Source organism: Oryctolagus cuniculus, chromosome 3 (assembly GCF_051225735.1).
Source record: "Oryctolagus cuniculus isolate XC-2025 breed Fujian yellow rabbit chromosome 3, ASM5122573v1, whole genome shotgun sequence".
Classification (NCBI taxonomy): Eukaryota; Metazoa; Chordata; class Mammalia; order Lagomorpha; family Leporidae; genus Oryctolagus; species Oryctolagus cuniculus.
In genome coordinates this window covers 181252698-181275507 of record NC_142869.1, presented here as the reverse complement: position 1 = coordinate 181275507, position 22810 = coordinate 181252698, and the positions used below count along the sequence as shown (strand labels likewise).

At 42.9% G+C, this 22810-nt stretch overlaps 2 protein-coding genes across 2 annotated transcripts; both read right to left on the bottom strand.

The window, feature by feature from the left end:
* Positions 1-854: 854 nt before the first annotated feature.
* On the bottom strand, positions 855-8886 carry LOC100338357 (putative inactive serine protease 58). Its single transcript, XM_089328727.1, has 6 exons — positions 8875-8886; positions 8210-8243; positions 7363-7513; positions 5666-5916; positions 1656-1801; positions 855-1214 (listed from the first exon to the last, which is right to left on the bottom strand). Exons 1-6 carry the CDS (start codon positions 8884-8886, stop codon positions 1065-1067), a joined length of 744 nt encoding a protein of 247 aa, XP_089184853.1. The 3' UTR covers positions 855-1064.
* A 7428-nt stretch (positions 8887-16314) lies between these two features.
* Positions 16315-20755, bottom strand: LOC100339353 (serine protease 1). Its single transcript, XM_002721843.6, has 5 exons — positions 20687-20755; positions 18724-18892; positions 17783-18036; positions 17078-17214; positions 16315-16549 (listed from the first exon to the last, which is right to left on the bottom strand). The coding sequence occupies exons 1-5, from the start codon at positions 20724-20726 to the stop codon at positions 16400-16402; spliced, it is 750 nt and encodes a 249-aa protein (XP_002721889.2). The 5' UTR covers positions 20727-20755; the 3' UTR covers positions 16315-16399.
* Positions 20756-22810: the final 2055 nt, after the last annotated feature.

Below are 22810 nucleotides of genomic sequence, written 5' to 3'. Positions count from 1 at the left end.
GAGGAGCCAGAAGCTTCCTCTGGGTCTCCCATGCAGATACATGGGCCCAAGGACTTGGGCCATTTTCTACTTCTTTCCCACGCCATAGCAGAGAGCTGGATCAGAAGTGGAGCAGCCGGGACAAGAACCGGTGCCCATATGGGATGCCAGCACTACAGGCGGTGGCTTTACCTGCTTTGCCACAGTGCCAGCCCCTGTCCACCTCTTTGATGCTACTTTTCCCCCTGATTCTGCCATCCTGTAGGTTTGGTTTTATGATTTCATGGAGCTTATTTCTGATAACCATTATAGAAATTGTCACAAAGTATTCTGCAGTTGGCCCTTGAGCAATATGGGGCGCAGACACTTCTGCAGAGTTGAAAATTCATGTATAATTTTTGATACCCTAATAATGCAATAGGTGGCGGCTATGAAATTAACATAGTAGTGCATTCTGTACTACAGTCATTTTATACAATTATGTTTTAATACTGCACATTTATATTTGTTTTCATTCCTCTCTACTGGGAATGGTGCCATGGACATTGTGTGTTTGCGTGCATATATTTTGAGAAGTTCTAGCTTTTTATAATAAACCCATTTATATTTTAAGGTAGTAAGTGATAATGTAGACTATCTACATATATTTTATGATATACCTAGCTTCTTAATTTTTTAAATATATATTGGCTATGGGTTTCATCTGTGAGGTTTTCCAGATTGTTGCAAATCTCCAAAAATAAGAAAACAGAAACAAATATGCATTTAAGTGCACCTTTGTCATTCAATTCTGTGCTGTTCAAATAAGTGTAATTAGCTAGCCAATGACAAAGACCATATTCTATTCATTCATGTATCCCTAGCAAATGCAGCACTTATTAGCAGCTGACAATTAAAACAAATTTTTAAAGAGTGGACAAATTGTTGGGATGTTGTTAAATTTCTCATCACTCTTGGAACTTGCATGATAAAAAGAGTGGAAGTCATGGTATAGGTTCTGTCAGTTTTTATTGATGCTTTCTCGTTGGATCTATTGTGGGAATCATGAAGAGATGACTTTGAGCGTATGGGAGAACAGGGGCGTCTCAGTTTTTACTCATGATTGCCATGATCCATCTTGCGTAGGGATGAATTTCTGTAAAGAAACCTTCACTTCCTAGGATGATACTGCCTTTGGCCCAAGACAAGATTCCCTGCAGCCTCCCATTGCAGATGGCTGGCGCCGCTGGTACTTCCTGCCAGAGAGGACAAACGAGAGGTCAATATGGCTTTGTCCTCATGGAACAAGAGCATAAGAAGAAATGCCAAGAACTGATGTATTGCTGCAGCAAAACCATTCCAAGGTATGGACCTATTTTTCTTAAAAGGAGACAACCCTCTCTTCACATCCACAGAGGTCTTACCTCTTTGTTCAAGATTGACTCAACCTGAGTACAAACAAAAGGGAAGGGGTAGGTGGCTCCAGTTCAAATCTCTCCCACGTTAAAAGCATGGAGGAATATTCATTAAATAAAAGTTAAAAAAAACCTGCATTATACTTCTCACAAGAAAAAAAAAAAGCATGGAGGAGGAATGAATTCCAAGCCCAGAGACTGAAGGGAGAGGGGAAAGGGGCCTCAGCTCTGTGCTCCTTCTGCTGTGTCTGCCTGTCTCCCTGTGGGAGGAAGCAGCAATACCTTAATATCAGATATGGGAATCAGAGGTTTGCCCATACACATGATGTTCAAAGTCATGTCTTGTTGCTGTTTTTGGAGTACATTCAGGCATTCTTGTGTGGGAAGTGCATGTTCGTTTATCCATGTCAAGATGTCAGCGTCACTGTCTGTGGGAAACAGAAGACGAGTGAGCTCTAGTTACCCTCCTCATCACAGGTGATTTTGTGACAATCCCCCGTTTTGTAAATAAATTCATCCCTGAGACTATCGAATGCAGGTCATGGCAGAACTCCATCCTTGCTAACGTTCCCAGATCAGAATCTTTCTGTCAGTGACGTGAATTCCCAAATCCTGCTTCATCGGTCGCCAGGTCTGTCACTGTGTTGTTCCCATGCATGATCTGTAAACCTTTTAAATAACTGTGGGAAGACTGTGTGGCACCACAAGGAGAAAGACCGTAACAAGGCCATTGTCCCCAGAATCCCCCTTCCACTTTGGGGCATCTAATTCATCATTTTTACATTTAATTATAAAGGGAGAGACTATTTTTCTGTGTACATAGCTGCTTTTATTTAAACAGCTTATCAATGGTTTCTCTGGGAGTGTAAGTGTATGTATGCACATAGATGTAATATTTCCCTCACGGATCAGTTCATTCGTCTTCGTCAGACAATTGCTCTTATACCAGCGACTTCAGGATGCAGAGGCTGTTATTAAGGTATGCTGTAATGTTCATCTCTGATAGAGAGCGTCAAGGAGGAAGGAAACCAGAGACTTGACCAGAGATTGCTGGAGTTAAGCCAAGTGTCACTTACAGATGGATACGCATGCATTTCCAGTCAAGCGCCCTCAACTAGGTTAGACCCGAAAAGGTCAGGTCATTAAGAGAGAGAGAGAGATGGGGCCAGCACTGTGGCATAGTGGGCTAAGCCTCTGCCTGTGTCACCGGCATCCCATATGGGTACCGGTTCTAGTCTCAGCTGCTTCTCTTCCAATCCAGCTCTCTGCTGTGGCCTGGGAAAGCAGTAGAAGATGGCCTAAGTGCTTGGGTCACTGCACCTGCATGGGAGACCTGGAAGAAGCTCCTGGCTTCGGATCAGTGCAGCTCTGGCCGTTGTGACCATTTGGGGAGTGAACCAGCGGATGGAAAACCTTTCTCTCTGTCTCTACCTCTCTCTGTAACTCTATCTCCACATAAATAAATAAAATCTTTTTTGGGGGGATTATGTTCATTTGTAATTTTAAAAAACATTTATTTATTTATTTTGAAAACTCAGAATTAACAAAGAGAGAGGGAGAGTCAGACAGAGAGGGAGAAGAGAGATCTTCGAGCCATTTGGTTCCGCCCCGATGGCTGCAATGGTTAGTGCTGACCAGAAGCCAGGAACTTTACCTGGGTCTCCTACATGGATGGCAGGGGCCCAAACACTTGGGTCATTTTCAGTTGCTTTTCCCAGGCTATTAGCAGAGAGCTAGATCAGAAATGGAGCAGCCAGGACACAAACTGGTGCCCATATGGGATGACTGCATTGCAATCTGTGGTTTTACTTGCTACATCACAAAGCCGGTCCCCAGTTTGAAATTTTATGGGAACTAAGTTAAGTGTAACAAATTATGTAAAATTAACTTAACTTACTTGAAATAATGAATTCCTAATAAATGTTGGGAGTTCTGCATCAGAATTTAGGGGTTTAACTCGTCACTATGATTCTGACATGCAGAGCCTACATAATAAAACTTTTCTAGGTTCGTTTTCAGATGGTATGTAATCAATTATTGTGTAACATATGAAGTGATCACTTTATTTTTTTTGACAGACAGAGTTAGACAGTGAGAGTGAGAGAGACAGAGAGAAAGGTCTTCCTTTGCCGTTGGTTCACCCTTCAATGGCCGCTACGGCTGGAACTATGCCAATCCGAAGCAAGGAGCCAGTTGCTTCCTGCTGGTCTCCCATGTGGGTGCAGGGCCCAAGCACTTGGGCCATCCTTCACTACATTCCTGGGCCACCGCAGAGAGCTGGACTGGAAGAGGGGCAACCGGGACAGAATCCGGCACCCAAACCGGGACTAGAACTGGGGGTGCCGGGGCCGCAGGCGGAGGATTAGCCAAGTGAGCCGTGACACCGGCCAGAAGTGATCACTTTAAGATATACAAAGACAAATATCATAGAAACTGCAACTTATTCACAATATACATTCATTTAAATTTCCAGGCACTTTGTTTATAAATTGAAAAATAAAGTTATAAAATACTGAGAACATGCAAGTTTCCACTTAATAATTCATTTTTATTAAATTGGTGAATTTTAAAAGTTCTCCCTTTTTGTTTCTTTTTGCAAAACAGATAAATTGAAATTTTATGGGAACTAAGTTAAGTGCCAAAAGCAGGGTTTAAACCTGATTAATACAGGACAACTTGTCTCAGTGAATACAGCTTTAACAAGCCAGTAAACCAATTTTATCCCATCACTTCATTTTCTAAATAAATAAATATTTATTTATTTGAAAGGCAGAGAGGATGAGGTGAAAGAGGAGGAGGTGGAAGAGGAGGAGGAGGTGGGAGAGGTGGAGGAGGAGGAGGTGAAAAGATATTTGCTGATTTACTCCCCAAACGGCTACAGTGGCCGGGGCTAGGCCAGGCTCAAGCCAAGTGCATGGAATTCCATCCGGGTCTCCCACATGGGTGGCAGGGACTCAAGTACTTGACCCACCATCCCCTGTTTTACTAGCACGTTCGCAGGGAGCTGGATTGGAAGCAGAGCAGCCTGGACTTGAACAAGCACTCTGATATGGAATGCCAGCATTACAGACAGCAGCTTAGCTCCCTTGGCCACAATGCTGGCCCAGCCCATTCCTTCTTAAAACTTGTCATTCAGGTATAAATGCCCTCTAATAAATGTATCTCAAAGTGCCAGCCAGGAAATAATCATGTTTCTGCATATGTAACCCATGTACGCCTCTGAAGTCCTCCCGTCCTAAACTCCAAGCTCTCTACAGCTCCATGAACTCACCAGCTTCTGCTGTGCCCAGTGGTACTGAGCCTGGTCAGAACTGTTCTGCCTTCCTACAATAAGCAATAGATTTAATTTCACCATTTTATTTCAGATGTCATGTGGTAGTTCTGTCATCCTTTGAAGATACCTGAAGAGGGCATGATTCGTTAGCCCCATTAAGTAACAGCCAACAGGGACCAACAGATGCATTACAAATCTACTTCCTTTTAAAGCCCCTTGACCAAACAGGTTGCTGCAGGCAGCAGCTCTCTGAGCTCATTCCAACTCGAGCTCACAGGGGAGCAGGATGTGTGTCTACAGCATGGGCAGTGACCATGTTTTCCAGGAGGTATGTCAAGCCAGAGGGTCACCAGCAATGTCATAATAACCAACTGACTTCACAATGAACCTGCCAAGTCTCCGCATCTGAGTGGGCACTCTTGGCTGCAGCAGTGAACAGGACAATAGCCCTCGCTCTATGGAAACTGCCCTGGTGACAGAACAAGTGATTCCCTCACCGTCTTCCCTCCTGCCAGGCTCCGTGGGAATGATTCACCATGTCTCTGCACAGGGGTGGTGTTCCTGTGGTAGGGGGTGCAAGCATCTTTTTATTTTTTATTTTTTTTGCCTCATCATATCATGTATATATTGCTTTTCTTTTCTCCACTGCTCTTACTTTAATTGAATGGTGGGGTTTCAGGAATTGTCAGTGTGTAAGTCACCCATCCACAGGATGTCTTAATACTCTCTTTGGGAGTGAGGACTTCTAATGTCTCTACCTTTATCTGAGCTGCATTCCCCAGGCCTTGGTGTTGAGTGCTCTAGAGATATTACTCTAGTTCCCTGCTCCATTTGTGGTGTCAAGTTGGCTACCATATATAAGTTTCTTTGAATGTATGGCTGACCTCCAGTCCTTGTATAAGATTCTTCGATGGTTGATGACGTTATCTCATAGTAGTTGTTTCCAACAAGTATATCTCAGCACTTTTTTCACATCTCCATCACCCCCAGCATGAAGAGTACAAAGTCAAATACTTACTATTTCTATATTCATTCCAGATCCAGGTTGGGATAAAGCAGGAATCATTGTATGGCATGGGTTCCATGGCTATGGCTATTGTTCCCACATTGCTGTTGATATCAGCAGCCTTGGAGAGTTTTATCATCATCAGATCATTTTTGAGGTATTTTGCATCAAATTCGGGGTGGGGTACAGTTAACGAGTAATTCCGTGTTTGTTCTTTCTTATTTTTGATGCTTGGTTGAATAACTCCCAGTCGGATATTAATACTTTGAAAGAGAGAAGGCAGAAGAGATGGAAAGGAATGTCAGGTTGCAAGAAATACCAGAGATCACCTTTTCCAATTATATTTCTTTACCATAAAACTGAAGGGACCTCCTCTGCTTATAAAATAATAATAGTTGCAGGATTGGGGTAAGCACATGCATATGTAAAGCCCGACATGATGTATGGAGCACTGAGAAATCTCTCAAAGCAGTCGAGTTACTGAGATTTGGGTAATCTTAGTTAGCAGGTACCAGAGGTGGCACCACAATCCATGCCTGCGCAGTTCTTCGTCTGTTCTACACTGCCTCAAGCAAATCTGGAGCAAGCCTATAGTCACCATTGTTTATGGATAGGTAGGGCCTTTCCCTGCTGTTCTAGGCGAAATCATTGTATTTGCCATGTGTTGCCTACATTTAACAGAACCTCACAAGAGTAAGGAACCAATTTATCAGTTCTCCAAATTACCATCTCCCATTGTATTCCCTGGAAAACTTCAGATCCTCCCACTTCCACTGCCAACATACACACGAGTCACTCCCTGCCAAAAGCAGTTCCTGTGATGGGTATGGATGAGAGAAAGGATCCATGATTGGGAGACAGGAACTGCCTTTAATTCCTGGCTAGTTCCAAAAAGGCACAGAGCAGTTCAATCGTGCTTGAGCATCAAGATGACTAAGAGTTGTGATGTTGAAATGAGTTTTGTACTCAAGATACTCCTCAAACTTTGAATAGATCTCATTCACTCACATACTCCCACATAGGGCAGGAACCCTGACATCTGCAAGGAACTGTGTTATTGTGTGCAGTAATCCTTTGTCCTTCCACTGTTACCCACATTATATAGCTTCTGCCTAATTCTTCATCTTATCCCGGAAATACCCTCCCTACCAATTATGCTCAGGCAACACTGACCTCCTGACTATTATTATAGGGATGTTATTATTCCTGTACCCTGGAAAATATCTCCAGGCTTTCTTCTTCTGCCTGTCTCCTCTTCCTGTTAATCTCCCTGTTCAGGGAAGACTGCCATGACCAGCCTAACTAAAGCAGAACTCTTGTTTCATTCTCATATATTACAGCTTAACAGTCATTTTCATCCTTGGTTTTTGGCCATTTATTTGCTCTGCCTTTCTTTATCTACTACAATGCAAGCTCCATAAAGAAACACATATTTCTTTCTTGTTTCCTCATTTTTTTTCAGTCTCTTTCTGTACAGTTCAATAAGTATTTGTTGAGGAATGCATGTAATTTATTCTCCATGACAGTCTTTGGACACCTATGAATCCTTTCTTAAACTACCCAAATGTGTTCTGTTTGCCATCTGGAAGAAGACTTTCCCTCCTCCTGGATCTTCCAATCTCATTAACAACATACTGAAATGCTTGGCCAGATCTACTTCGTTTGAATAGATTCCTCCAAGCTCCTAAGACAAACAACAAGGTACTTACGGTAAGGAGCAGTGAGCAGCCGTCAATACCCACTCTGGGTGGATAAGAGACCCTACACAGGGTCCTGACTTGGACTGGAGATAGACCAGGTACGGAATAGTAAATCCTGCCGAGTGTGGCTTTTCTATAAGGTTATTGTCCAGAGTGGCCCCTGGAGAAGCAAGAGGGTCATAGGTAGAAAGAGAGACAAACAATTCAAGAGACCAGAACTGACTGTGATAGTTTTCTGTAACCTGTTTTCAAAGCTAAAATCAAGTTCTTTTTGACATTTTTAAAAATCAGAGGAAATCATGCATGACACCCCAAGCTACACATTTTCAGGAAACTGACAACTGTCTTTGGTTGAGATGGAGACTAACTCAAAAGCTCATCACCCAGGGATCAAACTCTGGCCATGCTATGTATTACTTTAAAAACATTTTAGATATTAAATTTGGCTAAGAATGGGGGTAGAAAATCGAATGCTGCCTCACTCTGGTAGCGAAAGGAATGGAAATCTCGGGGCTTCCCAAGTCCCCAGCCTTGCCCATTCTCCTTTCCAGGGCTGATGACCTCTAACGGTCACTGCCCTGGCAAAGAGCCGTGCAGTTGTGCTAGAAAGTGGCAGCTTGGGAATAACAGGTCAGGAGGTTGGCCGCAGCATTGCAGGCGACAGAGAGGCACGGGCGGTGTCCTGGCATGCTCTCCAGACGCAGAGAGGCTAAGGGAGCCTGTCGGTCCCTGGGCATTGAGCATGCTCCCTCTGTTCTGACAGTTGATGATTTTGAAAACGCTCTCCCCTCCCTGTCTGTCTTAGTTGGCAGGCTGCTTGTCTTTCCAACCCTTCATCTACTACCCTGAGTCTCACCCCAGGCAGACCCAAGGCCCCAGACTCTCACCAGCTGCAGACAAGAGAATGAGCATGAAGTGGCCCTTCATGGCAGGCCACACTGCGGCCTGCCACAGATGAGTGGATCACGCCGTGAGCAGTTCTTGGGGAGACAGGTAGGGAAGAAACACCAGTGCAGGGAGAGGAGAGAAACGAGGAATTCGTTAATGTCTTCAAACCAGTTTGTATCAAGACCTGAATAGATAAGTGCAGCTGGGAGCTACCTCTGTGTGGGTGAAAGAGAGAAACACACAGGCCAACCCAAGGTCCTGTGGTCTCCTCTCTGATCCTGAAAGTCCCTGCAAGAGCATTATATATTTGCTGACCCACTCTGGCCCCTTCTGTGACATGGTCTGACTCTGTTGTCCCCTCCTCCCTTTGTGACTTTAAGCTTAACTCCTTAAGCTCCTCTCTCCTAGACGTCCTCTGCTCTTCCCAGAGACCTGCAGATTGGGGTAAAAACACATTTAACACACTTTTGCCTTTTTTCTTTTCTTCTCCTTCTAGAGATCAAGAAGTTGTGGTCCCCATGGAAGGCAGTGGCAAAATCAGAACTCAAATCTAAGTCTGCAGACTCCCTGTGACAAGGTTAGACTTCACCTGAGTTCTATGCCCCCAGGAAAAAATGGCAGTTCCGTCCTCACCTCCACCGCCATTTTGTGTTCTGAGAAATGAATTACCACAAAGGTGCTCCCTTCCCAGGTGACTTAGAGTGGACCTTCTGTCCACTCTCTCTCTCTTATGACACCAAGTAAGACTTCAGATTGCTCTGTGGATTACCTGTGACAACTGTAAAGAAATAAAGTGGTGATTTTAACAGCTGTTATTTTTCATATTTCCGTTGCTCTTTTCTGTATTTTTCTCAGTAAGTGTTGGATTTTGTCAAACAAAGCTGAGATTTGTTTTTTTTTTAGGGTTTATTTATTTATGTCTAAGTGATTTTTTTCTTTTAGATTCTGTTTATTTATTTGGAAGACAGAGTTACAGAGAGGCAGAAGGAGAGAGAGAGAGAGAGAGAGAGTCTTCCATACGATGGTTCACTCCCCAAATGGCCACAACAGCTAGAGCTGTGCTGATCTGAAGCCAGGAACCAGGAGCTTCTTCTGGGTCTCCCACGTGTGTTCAGGGGCCCAAGGACTTTCCCAGGCCATAGCAGAGAGCTGCATGGGAAGTGGAGCAGCAGGGACTGGAACTGGTGCCCATAAGGGATGCCGGCACTGCAGGCAGAGGCTTTACCTGTATGCCATGGCACCGGCCCCAAGGTTTATTTTTAAATGAAATTTCTATGATGTTTATTTCACAAGTTATATCAGGCTTTACCCCTTACAAAAATCCTTTTATCCACACCAGTCTCCGTGGAGAAAGCCAGCTGAGAGCCAAGGCAGCACAGCCGGGGAGGAAGCTTGCCGGGTGTGGATCTGCCCGCCCCACCTTGCCCTCTGTCTTCTTTTCAAAACTTTACATAGTTGTTGGCTGTCCCAAGTAAAGCTTGGTTAGGACTAGATGGACTGCTACTTTCTCAGCAGAGACAGCTGTGTTGGGCCAGGGAAACCTTGATCTCTCAGAAGTCTGCTGCCTTCAAGAGTAACCAAGATCCAGGGCAGCGCCAGAGCCCAAAGTCCCAATTCTGTGAAGTGGGAAATATTTGTTTTCCCTTGATAGAGAACTCAGGATTCATTTCTCACTTCTACGTAGGTGAAAAATGTGGTAGTAATTTTACTATTTATTAAATGTTTTCTTAAATGATCACGTGTAGGTACTTTCAACTAATATTTCCTCCTCACACCTGTTGATATATGTAGTAATAGACCTCCCACTTCATAGCTTAGCATACTGAGAAGTTTGAAGTGGCTGTCTTTCTCTGGATAAGGCACCAAGTAAGTCAGGAGTAACTTAACCCTATCAGATTGACTTCAAGACCAAGCTCCTCAACACAATGTTAACAAAAACATGAAAATGTTAGAGATTAAAGGAATTTATGAGAATATTTGGAAAATGAAATAAAATGAAGTCCCTGAAAGTCTGGAAAATATGGGAATGCTGAAGTTAGCCATTTTATTTAGCCAATATTTACACAAGTTTTGCTATTTGTCAAGAACTAGGACTAGCATTGTGGCACAGTGGGTTAAGCCATCGCTTGTGATGCCAACATCCAACATTGGAGTGCTGGTTTGAGCCCTGGCTACTCTATTTACAATCCAAATCCCTTCTAGTGCACCTGGGAGAGCAGCAGAAGATGGCTCAAGAACTTGATCCCTTTCACCCATTTGGGAGCTCCAGGATGGAGTTCCAGGTTCCTGGCTTTGGCCTGGCCAAGTCCCAAATTTTGTGGCCTTTGGGGAATGAACAAGCAGATGGAAGATCTCTTTCTCCGTTTTTCCCTTTCTCTTTGTCACTCTCCTTTCAAATAAATAAATATTTTAAAATGCTCTACACTACTTTGTGAATGTTACCTCTTTGATGCTCCTGAAAAATCTGTGTGATGGGATCCCAATTTTAGACAAGGAAACTGAAACACAGAAGTTAGGAAAGCTGCCCAAAGTCATAAGGTCACAATGTGTGTGCCACAATCAGAACTGTATAATCCAGTTTCAGAGTCTATCATGAGAATTGCACATAATATGACTGATTCACATGTTTGCTTAGTGCCCTTTAATCCATCTTTCAACATCCTTCTTTTCCTCACCCCTCCCCAGACTCTGGTAACCACAATTATATTCTTTTTAAAAAATATTTCATAATTTTCATTTATTTTTAAAAAGATCATTTATCATAATCAAATGTGATTTATCTGAGAAATGCAAGGGTAGTTTCCACATTTCCAAGTCCATAAATATCGTAAATCACATCAATAGAATGAAGAATAAAAATCACATGATTATCTCAATACATAAAAAAGCATTTATAAGATTCAACACCATTTCAGGTAAAAACTCTCCACAATTTAGGTACAGAAGGGACACACCTAAAAATTATAGAGGCTATATATGACCAGCCAACAGCCGACATCATATTGAAAGGGGAAAGCTGCAAGCATTTCCCCTCAGGTCTGGAATGGATGGCCACTTTCACCACTCATTTAAATATTACTACAAATTTTAGCAAGAGTCATTACAGAGGAGAAAGAAAGAAAAGACAGTGAAATTGGAAAAGAGGGAGTCAAGTTATCCATGTTTGCTGATGACATGATGCTGCACATGGGAAAACCTGAACACTCCACTGAAAAGCTGTTAGGACTGATAAACCAATTCAGTAAAGTTGCAGTTTACAAAACAAATACACACAATCAGTCACTTGAAAGAGAAATCAAGAAATAAATCCTATTTGCAATAGCCACAAAAAATCAGATAAATAGGATAAATTTAACCAAAAAATTGAAAGATCTTTACAATGAAAATTATCAAGTGAAATCATCAAGGACACACAAAAATGGAAAGATATTCCTTGCTCATGGATTGGAAGAATCAATGTCATTAAAATGTCTGTACTACATAAAGCAATCCACAAATTCCACGCCGTCCCTATCGAAGTACCAGTTGTTGGGGTGGGCAAATGAAAGGAGAGAGATGACCGGGGAAGTTTTCTTCCGAAAGTGCCGGCAGGCCAACTCAGCGTGTTTCCTTCATCGATAAGGATTACAACAGTCTATTGTACAGCACGTGTGTGTTCATATAACTCTAAGGTTTCTCCAAAACATGTTTAGCAAGACATGTTGGATAAGCATGTCTGGGAAAGTGGCTGCATGTCCTTGTGAAGCCAATGTTCTCACAAGGGCTCAATGCTCTTCTTGTTAGTAGATCACAAACTATCCTTAATCGGTCCCCATGGTCACCCTCTGTGTTCTAGGCAGAAAATACCTTCACTAGGAGTGCATTGGCAGAAACCTTCTTCTCCACAACCAATGACATTCCTTGCAGAATTAGAAAAAATCCAAAACTCATATGTAATCAGGAAAGTCCCAGAATAGACAAGGCTATCCTAAGCAAGAAAAACCAAGCTGGAAGCAGCCCAACACCAGGTTTCAAAGCATACGACAAAGCTGTAGTAATTAAAACAGCATAGTACTGGCATAAAAACTGACACGTAGATCAGTGGAACAGAATAGAGAACCCAGGAATTGATCCATGTACATAGAGCTGACTGATTGTTAACAAAAACTCTCAGAGCATGCACGGGAGTAAGAATGATCTCTTCAACAAATGGTGCTGGCAAAACTGGATGGATATACATAGCAGAATAAAATTAGATCCATGCTTCTCATCACAGACAGAAATCAAATCCAGATGAATCACAGACCTAATTTGAAGACCTGATAGTATGAAGCTACTGGAAGAAGATATAAGAGAAGCACTCCAAAGCCTTGGTGTAAGGGACTACCGCTTGAACAAGACCCCCACAAGCACAGGCAGCAAAAGAAAAACTAAACAAATGGGATTATGTCAAACTCAGAAATGTCTGCACAGTATAGGAAAGGGTCAATAGAGTGAAGATACATCCAACAGGATGGGAAAAATATTTGCAAGCTGCCTCTCCAACAAAGGATTAATTAATATCCAGAATATATCAGCAACCTGGGGCCTGCATTGTGGTGTAGCTGGTACAGCCATCACCTGCAACACAGATATTCCACATGGGAGCTGGATTCGGTCCTTGTTACTCCACTTGCAATCCAGCTCCCTGCTAACGGCCTGGAAAAAACAGCAGAAGATGGCCCAAGTGTTCGGGCCCCTGCTACCCATGTGGGAGACCCAGATGAAGCTCCTGGCTCCTGGTTTTGGCCTCTCTAGCCCTTGTGGCCAACTGGGGAGTGAACAAGCAGATGGAGGATATCTGTCTCTTCTTCTCTTTCTATAACTTTGACTTTCAAAATAAATAAATCTCAAAAATATTTTTAAAAAAGCAACTTAAAAAACTCAACAACAAAAAAAGCAATCAATCCAGTTAAGAAATGAGTAAAGGACCTCCATAGACAGCTTTCAAAAGAACTACAAAAGGCCAACAAATATATGAAAAAATGCTAAACATCACTAACTGTGGTGGAATGAGAGGGCCATGCCAAAATGGCTGCTGGCAACAGAAACTGCCTGGCAACAGGCTATGATTGGATGGTGTCGGAAAACACATGACAATGGAGCTACTGACAACAGGCTGTGACTGGATGGCTTTGAAAACTGCCTGGCAACAGGGTGTGATTGGCTAGGGCATAGACCGCCCCTTGACCGGATTGGCTGCCTTGGCTATATAAGCTGCTGTAGCAACTGAAATAAATGAGTCTGCAGGCAACTCACCTCAGGCCTGCTTTCACCCGATTCCCAGGGTCTGTGTGGTGACTCCGGGCCTCTTGCCCCCACCACACTCCTCCTCTCAGAACGAATCCACAGCAACAACTAGCCATCAGAGAAATGCAAATTAAAACCACAATGAAATATCACCTCATTCCTGTCAGAATGGCTAAAATACAAAAGACAGAGGGAAAAACTGCAAGCACCAGATGTGGAGAAAGGGCAACATTTATATACTCTTGTTGGGAATGTAAATTAGGGCAGCCTGTATATATATTCCCACTAAGCTAGGATCTTCTTGCTTTTTACTCATTAAATTTCTTATTTGATAAAGCATTAAAAATTTGTACTGTAATGTAAATTTAAAAGATATTGGCTAAAAAACTAAAAGAAAAAGAAACAGGTAAGAAGAGAGAGTTAAAGGGAGAGAGCCAGAGGGAGGGAGAGAGGAAGGAATACCATTATTAGTCTTAATAGCATATCTACGAACTATATTGAATCTGTTAAAAACTAATTAAATATTTGTAAAAGATGAATATTTACAAACAAAAAACCAGAAAATTTTTAAAAATTTGTGTTAATATTTAAAACAAGGGAGATATATATATATATATATAGAGAGAGAGAGAGAGAGAGAGAGAGAAAGAGAGACATCTCCCACCCACGGGTTCATTCCTCAAATGTCTGAAACAAATGAGGCTGCACCACGCAGAAACCCGAAACCAGGAAAATAATCTGGATCTCCCATGTGGACAACAGGAACCCAAATACTTGAAACTTCCCTGCTGCCTCCCAGGGTCTGCATGAACAGGAAGCTGGAATCAGTTGTAAGCTGAACCTAGGCAGTCTGATATAGGATGCATGTGACAAAAGTGGTATCTTATCCATGACACCAGATGTCTGCCCCGCCACCATTATATTCATAACTTCTATGACATCACCCTGTCTTTAGACTCCACATATTAGTGAAGTCATGTGATCCAGTCTTGTGCTTGGCTTGTTTCACTTCATGTAATAGTACCTACAGACCCAGGGGATTGAGACAGATTAGTTTTTGCATTTTCTTTCTCTCTCTCTCTCTCTCTTTTTTTTTTTTTTTTTGACAGGCAGAGTGGACAGTGAGAGAGAGACAGAGAGAAAGGTCTTCCTTTTCAATTGGTTCACCCCCCAATGGCCACTGCAGGCGGCGCGCTGCGGCCAGAGTACCACGCTGATCCGAAGCCAGGAGCCAGGTGCTTCTCCTGGTCTCCCATGGGGTGCAGGGCCCAAAGAATTGGGCCATCCTCCACTGCACTCCCTGGCCACAGCAGAGAGCTGGCCTGGAAGAGGGGCAATCGGGACAGAATCCGGCGCCCCTACCAGGACTAGAATCTGGGGTGCCAGCGCCACAGGGGGAGGATTAGCCTAGTGAGACCCGGCGCCGGCCAACATTTTCTCTTTTTTAACCTGCTACATCCACTCTAAAGCATCTGTGCTGAGACTCCATCATGTTTTTCCCTTGTCCAGTCCTAGGTATGCCTGGCATCAAGTGTAGGGATGTCTATTGCAACCCTGGCAGTGCGTGATCTACTAAATGGTGGAGATGTGGGGAAGAGCTGTTGGAGAACTAAAGCACAGTGGCACGCCCTCCACATAGAGGTCAGGAGGACAAATGATGCCTCTGCAGCCAAGACCTCTATGGCCTCAGGGTTAGCAGCTCTGCATCTCTGTGTTCTGCAAACTAGTCTACATTTGAACTTGTTTTTGATTGTGGTTTAAATTGGTACATAGTCTGGGCTGGGGCTTGTAGGGAATGGTGTTGGAGAGGTACTAAAGCTGTCCCCAGACGCATGCCTGCTATGGAAATGATATTGTGGTCAGAAAATAAGAAAGAGCTTGGAAACTGGAGCACACAGGTAGCAAAATGCAAGAAACCTGTGATTTTTAGCCCTTTCTGCTTCTAGAGATTTGTTTTTACCAGCCTTAGAGTTTCAGATAGATTAAAGAAAAGTAGAGTGAGCAGTCTGTCACAGAAGTAGCAATGCCTTGGAATAAAGTCAGCTTGTACATCCTCTAGCTATGCTATGAGCTGTTAAAATGACTGGGCAATTGATGCTAACTTTCTGCATGTAATTATCATTTGCAACATTGTGAACATGATCTACCATTAAAATACATAATAGAATATGTATCATAGCCAAATATTACAACAGCACTTATCTGACACATTAAGAATATCCAACAATCAGTCTGCAACAAAACCATGATGTAACAATGACTGCCCACCCGATACATCTTAATATTCTCAGTGTGTCAGAGTTGGGAAGGTAGTAAATGGTCAGTAAGTCTCCATTGATTAGATTAAATGACTGACTAAAGGATATTTTCAATTATCTCAATACAATATTTCATATCTTGATGCTCTTTCTAAAGCTTATTTTTATTTATTTGTTAAGTAATAGTGAAAGAGAGAGAAGGAGACAGAGAGATGTTGTCCCCATCCACTCGTCCAACCCCTAAATAGTCGGAAAGTTTGGGATTGAGCCAGCCTATAGCCAGGAGCCTAGAATTCCATCCAGATCATCCAAGTGGAAGGCAGGGGATCAACCACATGAGCTACCCTCCATTGCCCTTCCAGGCACAGTAGTAGGGCGCTGGGTTGGACGTGAAGGAGCTAGAACTCGAACCAGTGCTAGATGTCACAAGAAGTGGCTTACCCCACTGTGTCACAACTTCCACCCCTCTGTCTCCCTTCTTACTCAGAATCTCGTTCAAAAGAAAGTTCACCAACACTAAGCAAAGACCATTCTTGGACATATGTGATACGGAACAAAGGGTTTTATTTAGTTTCTGTGTCCAGGCACAAAAGGAAATTGACTAATGGGGGGGTTGTGGAGAGAAAAGGGGTTTAGTTGGCAGCGATGGTCTGCCGAATCCAGCTCACGTAGTTGCAGACCTTGGTGTAGACTCCAGGCTTGTTCTTCTGGGCACAGCCGTAGCCCCAGGACACAATGCCCTGGAGTGCTCCGTTGCAGACCACGGGGCCACCAGAGTCACCCTGTGCAAGAGAAGAGACAATCAGGGCTCTTGTTCATCAACAAGACATGAGAGGCAGGTGCTCTTTCCCATGCCGGGACCATGTTCTCAGCTGCTTATTCTCCATGGAACGCCTTCTTTGTCCTGCAAATCAAGCCTGCAGTCTCCTTACCACATCCATAGCCCTCCTACCCTGCTTCTAGTCCCTTGTCTTTCCTTAGGTACCTAGGAGACCAAGAAGAGCGAATCCAAGAGAATGCAGATGCTTCCTAACTAGCTCTTTGTAAAAGGGTTCTCTTCCACAATCTCCCTCCCTAGAGGGTGTCTGGCTATACGATCTGCACAGCGTTTTTGTGTCTCTCTGTGCAACTGACCCCAGCTATCAATATCACAAAAAGAAAATTCAAGATTGGTCCCAAAGCTGTCCCCTGCCTCTCAGCCTTTTACCATCAGTCCAGTGATAGTTTTATTATCTTCTGTGTTTCAGAAAAGGGAGAACACAGTGGAGAAGAGCAAGACGGAGTGGATGGAGGCATAGACAGAAACTCACCTGGCAAGAGTCCTTTCCGCCCTCCAGGAAGCCCAAGCAGAACATGTTGCTAGTGATCTGGTTTGGGTAGGAGCTGCGGCAAGTCGAATCAGAGAGGATGGGAGCCTTCAGGCACTGCAGGAGATCGGGGTTGTTGGCTGTGGATGGCAGGGATGAAAACAGAAAACAATTAGCCACAAGGCTCTTGAAAATTTATTCCTCAATATTTCTTCCTTTATCAATATTCCCACTCTTTCTCTCAATTTTCCAAAAACTTCTAGGTTGGGTAGCAGCCTAGAAGAATTTCCTGTGTTTACAGAACTCTTGAAGTGGTTATAGAACACTTTCCAGGTGGTTCTAATAAACAAGTTGTTCTTTCTTTGGCACTTGTATCACTTACCAGAGAATTCTAGCCTTAGAGACGTCATTTCCCATATAGGGATGTACTCTTTTAGTGACATATTCCTTGGCCTCTGTTCTTTCTACCTCCTTAGTTTTTTCCCAACACTCATCATGCCTTGATATCTTTATAATAGTTCAGGTTGGGGGATTTTATGCATACTATCAGCAAAGGAAACTTCCTGATTCAGATTTAGATATTCTCCATGACTCTCTAAATCCCTAAACTAGCCTCTGGGGCTCTCACCTTCAGTGAGACTTTGACCCTTAGCATGCCTTTCTCTCCTAGTAATCAGACTCAGCATTTCTGTCCTAGGAGATACTTACTGCCACTGCTCAGGGTGTTGCCCCAGCCAGACACAAGGCACTGAGTACCAGCAGACGCACAGGAACTTGGCAGAGACACTGCGGCCACTTTGGAGTTGAGGGAGGCAGCGGACTTCAGTTTAATCAGCATGATGTCATTATCAATTGTGGCTGAATTATAGCTGGGATGGCGGATGACCTTGGAAGAGCTAATGAATTGCTCACTGCCCTCAGTGACCTTAATGTTGTGTTCTCCCAGACGCACCTGGATTTGGCTGAATTAAAGGATTAAATGATTCTTCAGTGTTCAACTTGAGCTGCTTCTCCTTCCACTGACCTTCCAGTCATGGACATAAACACCACCCTCTTCAGACACTGACTTACAGTCTTGAGGTGCAGGTGGAGTTCTCCTTAGGGGAGTGTCACTACAAGTGCAGACTCATGGCCCACCAATTTATTGGAGTGGTCAGAAACAGGAATGGGAACTAAGCTCCCGGAAAACAACTGGGGATGAGAGGGGAGTTGGTGGAACTTTCTCAACACCTGCCATTTCTCCTCTTGATAGGGTCACTGATTATCATAGGGAGAAGAGAGGAGAGTAAGCTATATGGAGAAAACCAAGGGAGAAGAATGAATTATACTGCTTTTAATCTACTGGACACTTGATGCATTTTTGTTAATTCTACAGCCATTTTCTCTAGTTGAGCTATGATGATTAGGGTTGTGTCTTGATTAGACCCTTTCTAAGGAGACTTTCTCGCCCATTGCTTCCCTCCATGTCTTAGTACCATCGTTTGGGAAGATATCACAGAATTCTAAGGGTACCCTCTGTGCTCATGTCCCTCAGTGCCTAACACAATGACTGAAGGCGTCTCTCCCAAGGGCAACACTCTAGCTGACCCTACAGAGAGCTCTGGGAAAGATAGAGAAGCAGGTTAGGAATGTGAATATTGATTACTTACGACTTGTAGCAATGAGCTGCAGACACCACCCACTGGCTGTTGATGAGGGAGCCCCCACAGAAGTGGTAGCCAGAGTTCAGAGACACCTGGTAGGGGACGGAATTCGCCTGACAGGTGTAGCCACCTACGATCTTATCGTCATCGTCATCACTACTGGTGGGGAAAGCAACTGACAAGGAAGAGTTGAGAGAATTCTCTGTTAAATAAATCCATCTTGCAATTTCTACTTCACTAGTTCTTTCAAATCAGCATGAAAAGTACAATTTCTCTTTTCTTGAATAATCAAGGAATGGTAGTTTTGAGGTAATTTTTGGAAACTCCACTTTTCCTCACCATTTAGATACCTATATTATTGAGTGTATTTAATTTTTGATTTATGCTTTAAATTTGACAATTATGTTGTTTGTGCATGTATCAGTTCAGAAACACACACGCAAACATGCGTGTTCACAAACTCACAAAGATTGGAGCACTACGAACTGAGGATGCAATGAAGAGCAGCCATACAATTGGGTGTAAAGCATTGCAGTATTCATAGTTGTATTTGTGGTAGTTGGTAGGGTGTTGGTATGTTCTAGATAGTCCCAAGAAGTGACAGAATGGAAGCTTTTAGATGCCACCCGAGAATGCGCTGGCCAAGAGAGAAATGAGAACTTAGCTCCTTTATTCCCTCAATTTCTCTCTTTGACTCTAGTCTACAATTTTCTCTAAATCATCTGACAGAGAATTTTAAGATTTCCTTCTCCAAACCTTACACTTAGCTCAATTATCTTTCTGATGTTTATCAATTTGTTCAGGATGGCAATGTGTAGGCCACTGATTTATCAGGATTTGCCACCACTCACAAGTTTTATATGAGCCCCATTATTCAAGCATTTAAAAATGATTTTAAGAAGGAAATTTCTAAACACATGGATAACTATATTGACTCTGTATCTTGCCAATTTGGGAAATCCTATTATTAAGGATTTTAATAATATAAAATTCAGTAGTCTCAAATAGAAGTGGCATTTTTCTATTTTTTCCTCATTGAAAGACATGTTGCTTTGTATAGGAAGGACTTCAAGGCCGAGATGTCATGAAGCGTACCCAGGGGCAGGTATTTGCTGCAGTCGTTAAAATGTTGCTTGGGACATCTTCATCCCATATCAGAATGCCTGGGTTTGAGTCCTTCTCTGCCCCTGATCCTAGAATCCACTAATGCATGCAGGTGATGGCTGACGCAATAGGGTCCCTTCCACCTGTATGGGAGACCTGGATTGAATTCTGGGCTCCTGGTGTCAGCCTGGCACAGCCCTGGCTGTTTGCAGACATTTGGGGAGTGAACCAGCATATGGAAAATTCTCTCTCTCTCTCTCTCTCTCTCTCTCTCTCTCTCTCTCTCCTTTTCTCCCTCTCCCTCTCTCTTCCTCTCCTTCTCGTTCTCATTTTCAAATAAATATAAATAAATAAAGGATTAAAAACTCATCCTTGAGACTTTCCTTGTGACATATAAAATATCCTTGCTTGTTTAAACTTCTGGGTTCTGAATTATCTTCCCTTTATTATACCGGAGTCTGGCTTTGATGCTCATAACAGCCTCACAAGGAGAACAAGATTAGTCCAATTATTAATTTTAAATTCTTGTAAAAGTTAAGACAAGCACCCCCTTAATATGGACCATCCTTTCCTTTTCTCTCTTTCTTCATAGACTTCAGCGGAGCAAGTTCTGCCTCTTTATATCTTCTATCTGAGCATATCTGCTCACCAAGAATTTCTTCCAACAAATGAGATTCTAAGTATCTTTAAACATATAGGCTATACACCACTGTTTCAATATTTTAACTTCTTGGGGACAAAGACTGTCTTCAGCATTCATTGTTAGCTCTCAGGGCACACACTTACATATATGATAGACATTTTACTGATTCCTGTGTCAGAGATGCAGCAAAAATCCATCAAAAATCAATTGTAAGAGACTCACCAGCAGCCCCCAGGAAAGCGAGGAAGAGGAAGGTCTTCATGGTTGCTTACTGGACCTGGACTGGAGGATAGATTCCAGCTTTCGTCTGCAGGTATTTATACTCCCAGCCTATCAGGGCGCCAAAGCCTAAACACGTTGAGAGGGACTTCACTGGAAACACCTAATTCCAAATTTAGAATTCGATTCTTTAACAGATGGAAAATAATCCAGTCTCAAATTTAAACAACAACATGTGTCTACTTTTCCAGAAGGTTATGGGAATGGAAGGAACAAACCACCTGGTGGGAACTGTTTGCCATAACAAGAAGGTAAGTAGGAATAAGGAAAGCTACAGGTGTCCTGATTCCCAGAGAGAGATCTCCAGTGCTTGGCTGTCTCAACTGTGACCTTCTATTCTGACTCTCCTGGTGAACCCTGACCCTGGAGGTTTCACATTTGTTCTTTTCCAATTATAATCTTTGTCCTGTGATTCTGATCTAGTACACGCATGTTAACTTTCAACTGTTAGTACAAATGCTTTGTTGTCCCAGAAAATAACATTCTTATATTTAAAATTATAATAGTCAAAAAGAGAAAAGTAAAGTAATTGCAACAACAATTATCTAGAACTCACTAAATGTCAAAGACTCAAAGTTTCCCTTTCTTTGTGATTTATTTTGCTTTTCATAATTTCACCCATGAGCAATCACAGTTTGAAAACATTAATTGAAAGACCCTTAGAATAACTAATTTGCAAGTTTCAAATAACATTTATTACAGCACAGGTTTGGTAAGCTAAACTTTATCATAGGTATGTATTCAGAGGAAAAAGTCTTAAATACAGTGTTTTGTATTACACATGGTTTCACGCATTCCTGTGGGATCTTGGAACATACCCCCTCTAACAAGGTGCGGTGGAGACACTGTATTCCAAGTCCCTTACCTATATTAATTTAGCAATCGCCATAGCACCCACATAAGATACCAATCATGATCTCCTCTTTACAGATGAGAACACTGAAGCATCGCTAGTGCATCACAAGTACATGGTGGGATCAGGATCCCAACCCAACCTCAGAGTCCATGCTCTTCATCGCTAAGCGTCACTTCCTTAGGTCGCCACATGCTAGACTCAGAGATACTACAGAATTCTTGGACAGCGACCACACCACTGAATTTACAGAGTGCTTAGCATGTGGCACACACCGTGGAAGGGGTTACTTGCATCAACTCGTTCAGTTCTCAAAAACAGCGCTATAACTTCTGTGCCAGTTTTCATCATTTAGAATGTGAAGAGGGAAAGGTTAGAGAAGTCAACTGTTCATTCTCCAGTGTTGGTGGCTACAGCGTGCTCAATTCAAGGTCTGTGCCCTCAGCTGTGATGCCATGAATAGGGAAAGGGACAGCAGTCTGAGTTCTTCCAAGCTAAGAGTCCACTTCGTGGAATTTATGGGATCCTGGAAAACACAAGAACTGGGATTCTGGGCAGGAATCGCCAGATTTCTAGGGGTACAAGAGAAATACTCTGAGTAAATGATCCTCTTTGATTAGTAACCTCTAGCCCACAGTAGCAGAGCAGCCAGGACTTACATCGACACGATAAATACGCATTGATCTGGTAGAATGTAATTGCTGCTTAAGCAAGTGACCATCAGGAAGAAGTTTCTATCGCTTTTACATTTGAGATTGGACTGCTATCAAGGCAGAGTTTCTGCACCTTGGCGCTATTGACATTTTGGGACCTGGGGAACTGTCCCACCTGTTGTAGGATGTTTTCATCTTCCTTGGCCTCTAGATGCAAATGGCTCTACCCTTTCCTCTAATTGTTATGATCAAAAGTGTCCCCAGATATTACCAAGTGTCATTTGGGTGACAAACTCATCCCTAGTCAAGAACTGCAGCTAGACGGAGTGAGAGGGCAGAGAGGTTTTACTTCCAAGGCTAGAGCCATGAGAAAGTGCCTTGAGCTTTGGGACAACATAGGCACTCCAATGACTCCAAGAGAACACCACCCCTCTGTCAAAGGCAGGATTATGCCATTCATTGATTCCTAGAAATTAGGAAATCATAGGGAGTAAGGGTAAAGCAGTGCCCAGTATGAGGAAGGAAGATTCTATCAATGTGTTCAATTGTTTTCCATTGCTA

Bases quoted from the DNA above. Each gene is read 5' to 3' on its own strand.
- LOC100339353 (XM_002721843.6), bottom strand. From the start codon at position 20,726: ATGAAGACCTTCCTCTTCCTCGCTTTCCTGGGGGCTGCTG. The intron at 17,215-17,782 runs GTAAGTATCTCC...TGCCATCCACAG, and splicing joins CAACACCCTGAGCAGTGGCA to CCAACAACCCCGATCTCCTG. The intron at 16,550-17,077 runs GTGAGTTTCTGT...TCTCTTGCACAG, and splicing joins GCGGAAAGGACTCTTGCCAG to GGTGACTCTGGTGGCCCCGT.
- LOC100338357 (XM_089328727.1), bottom strand. The intron at 1,802-5,665 runs GTAAGTATTTGA...TGTTTCCCACAG, and splicing joins CTGGAATGAATATAGAAATA to ACAGTGACGCTGACATCTTG. The intron at 1,215-1,655 runs GTATTGCTGCTT...CCTCTCTGGCAG, and splicing joins TTCCCATATCTGATATTAAG to GAAGTACCAGCGGCGCCAGC.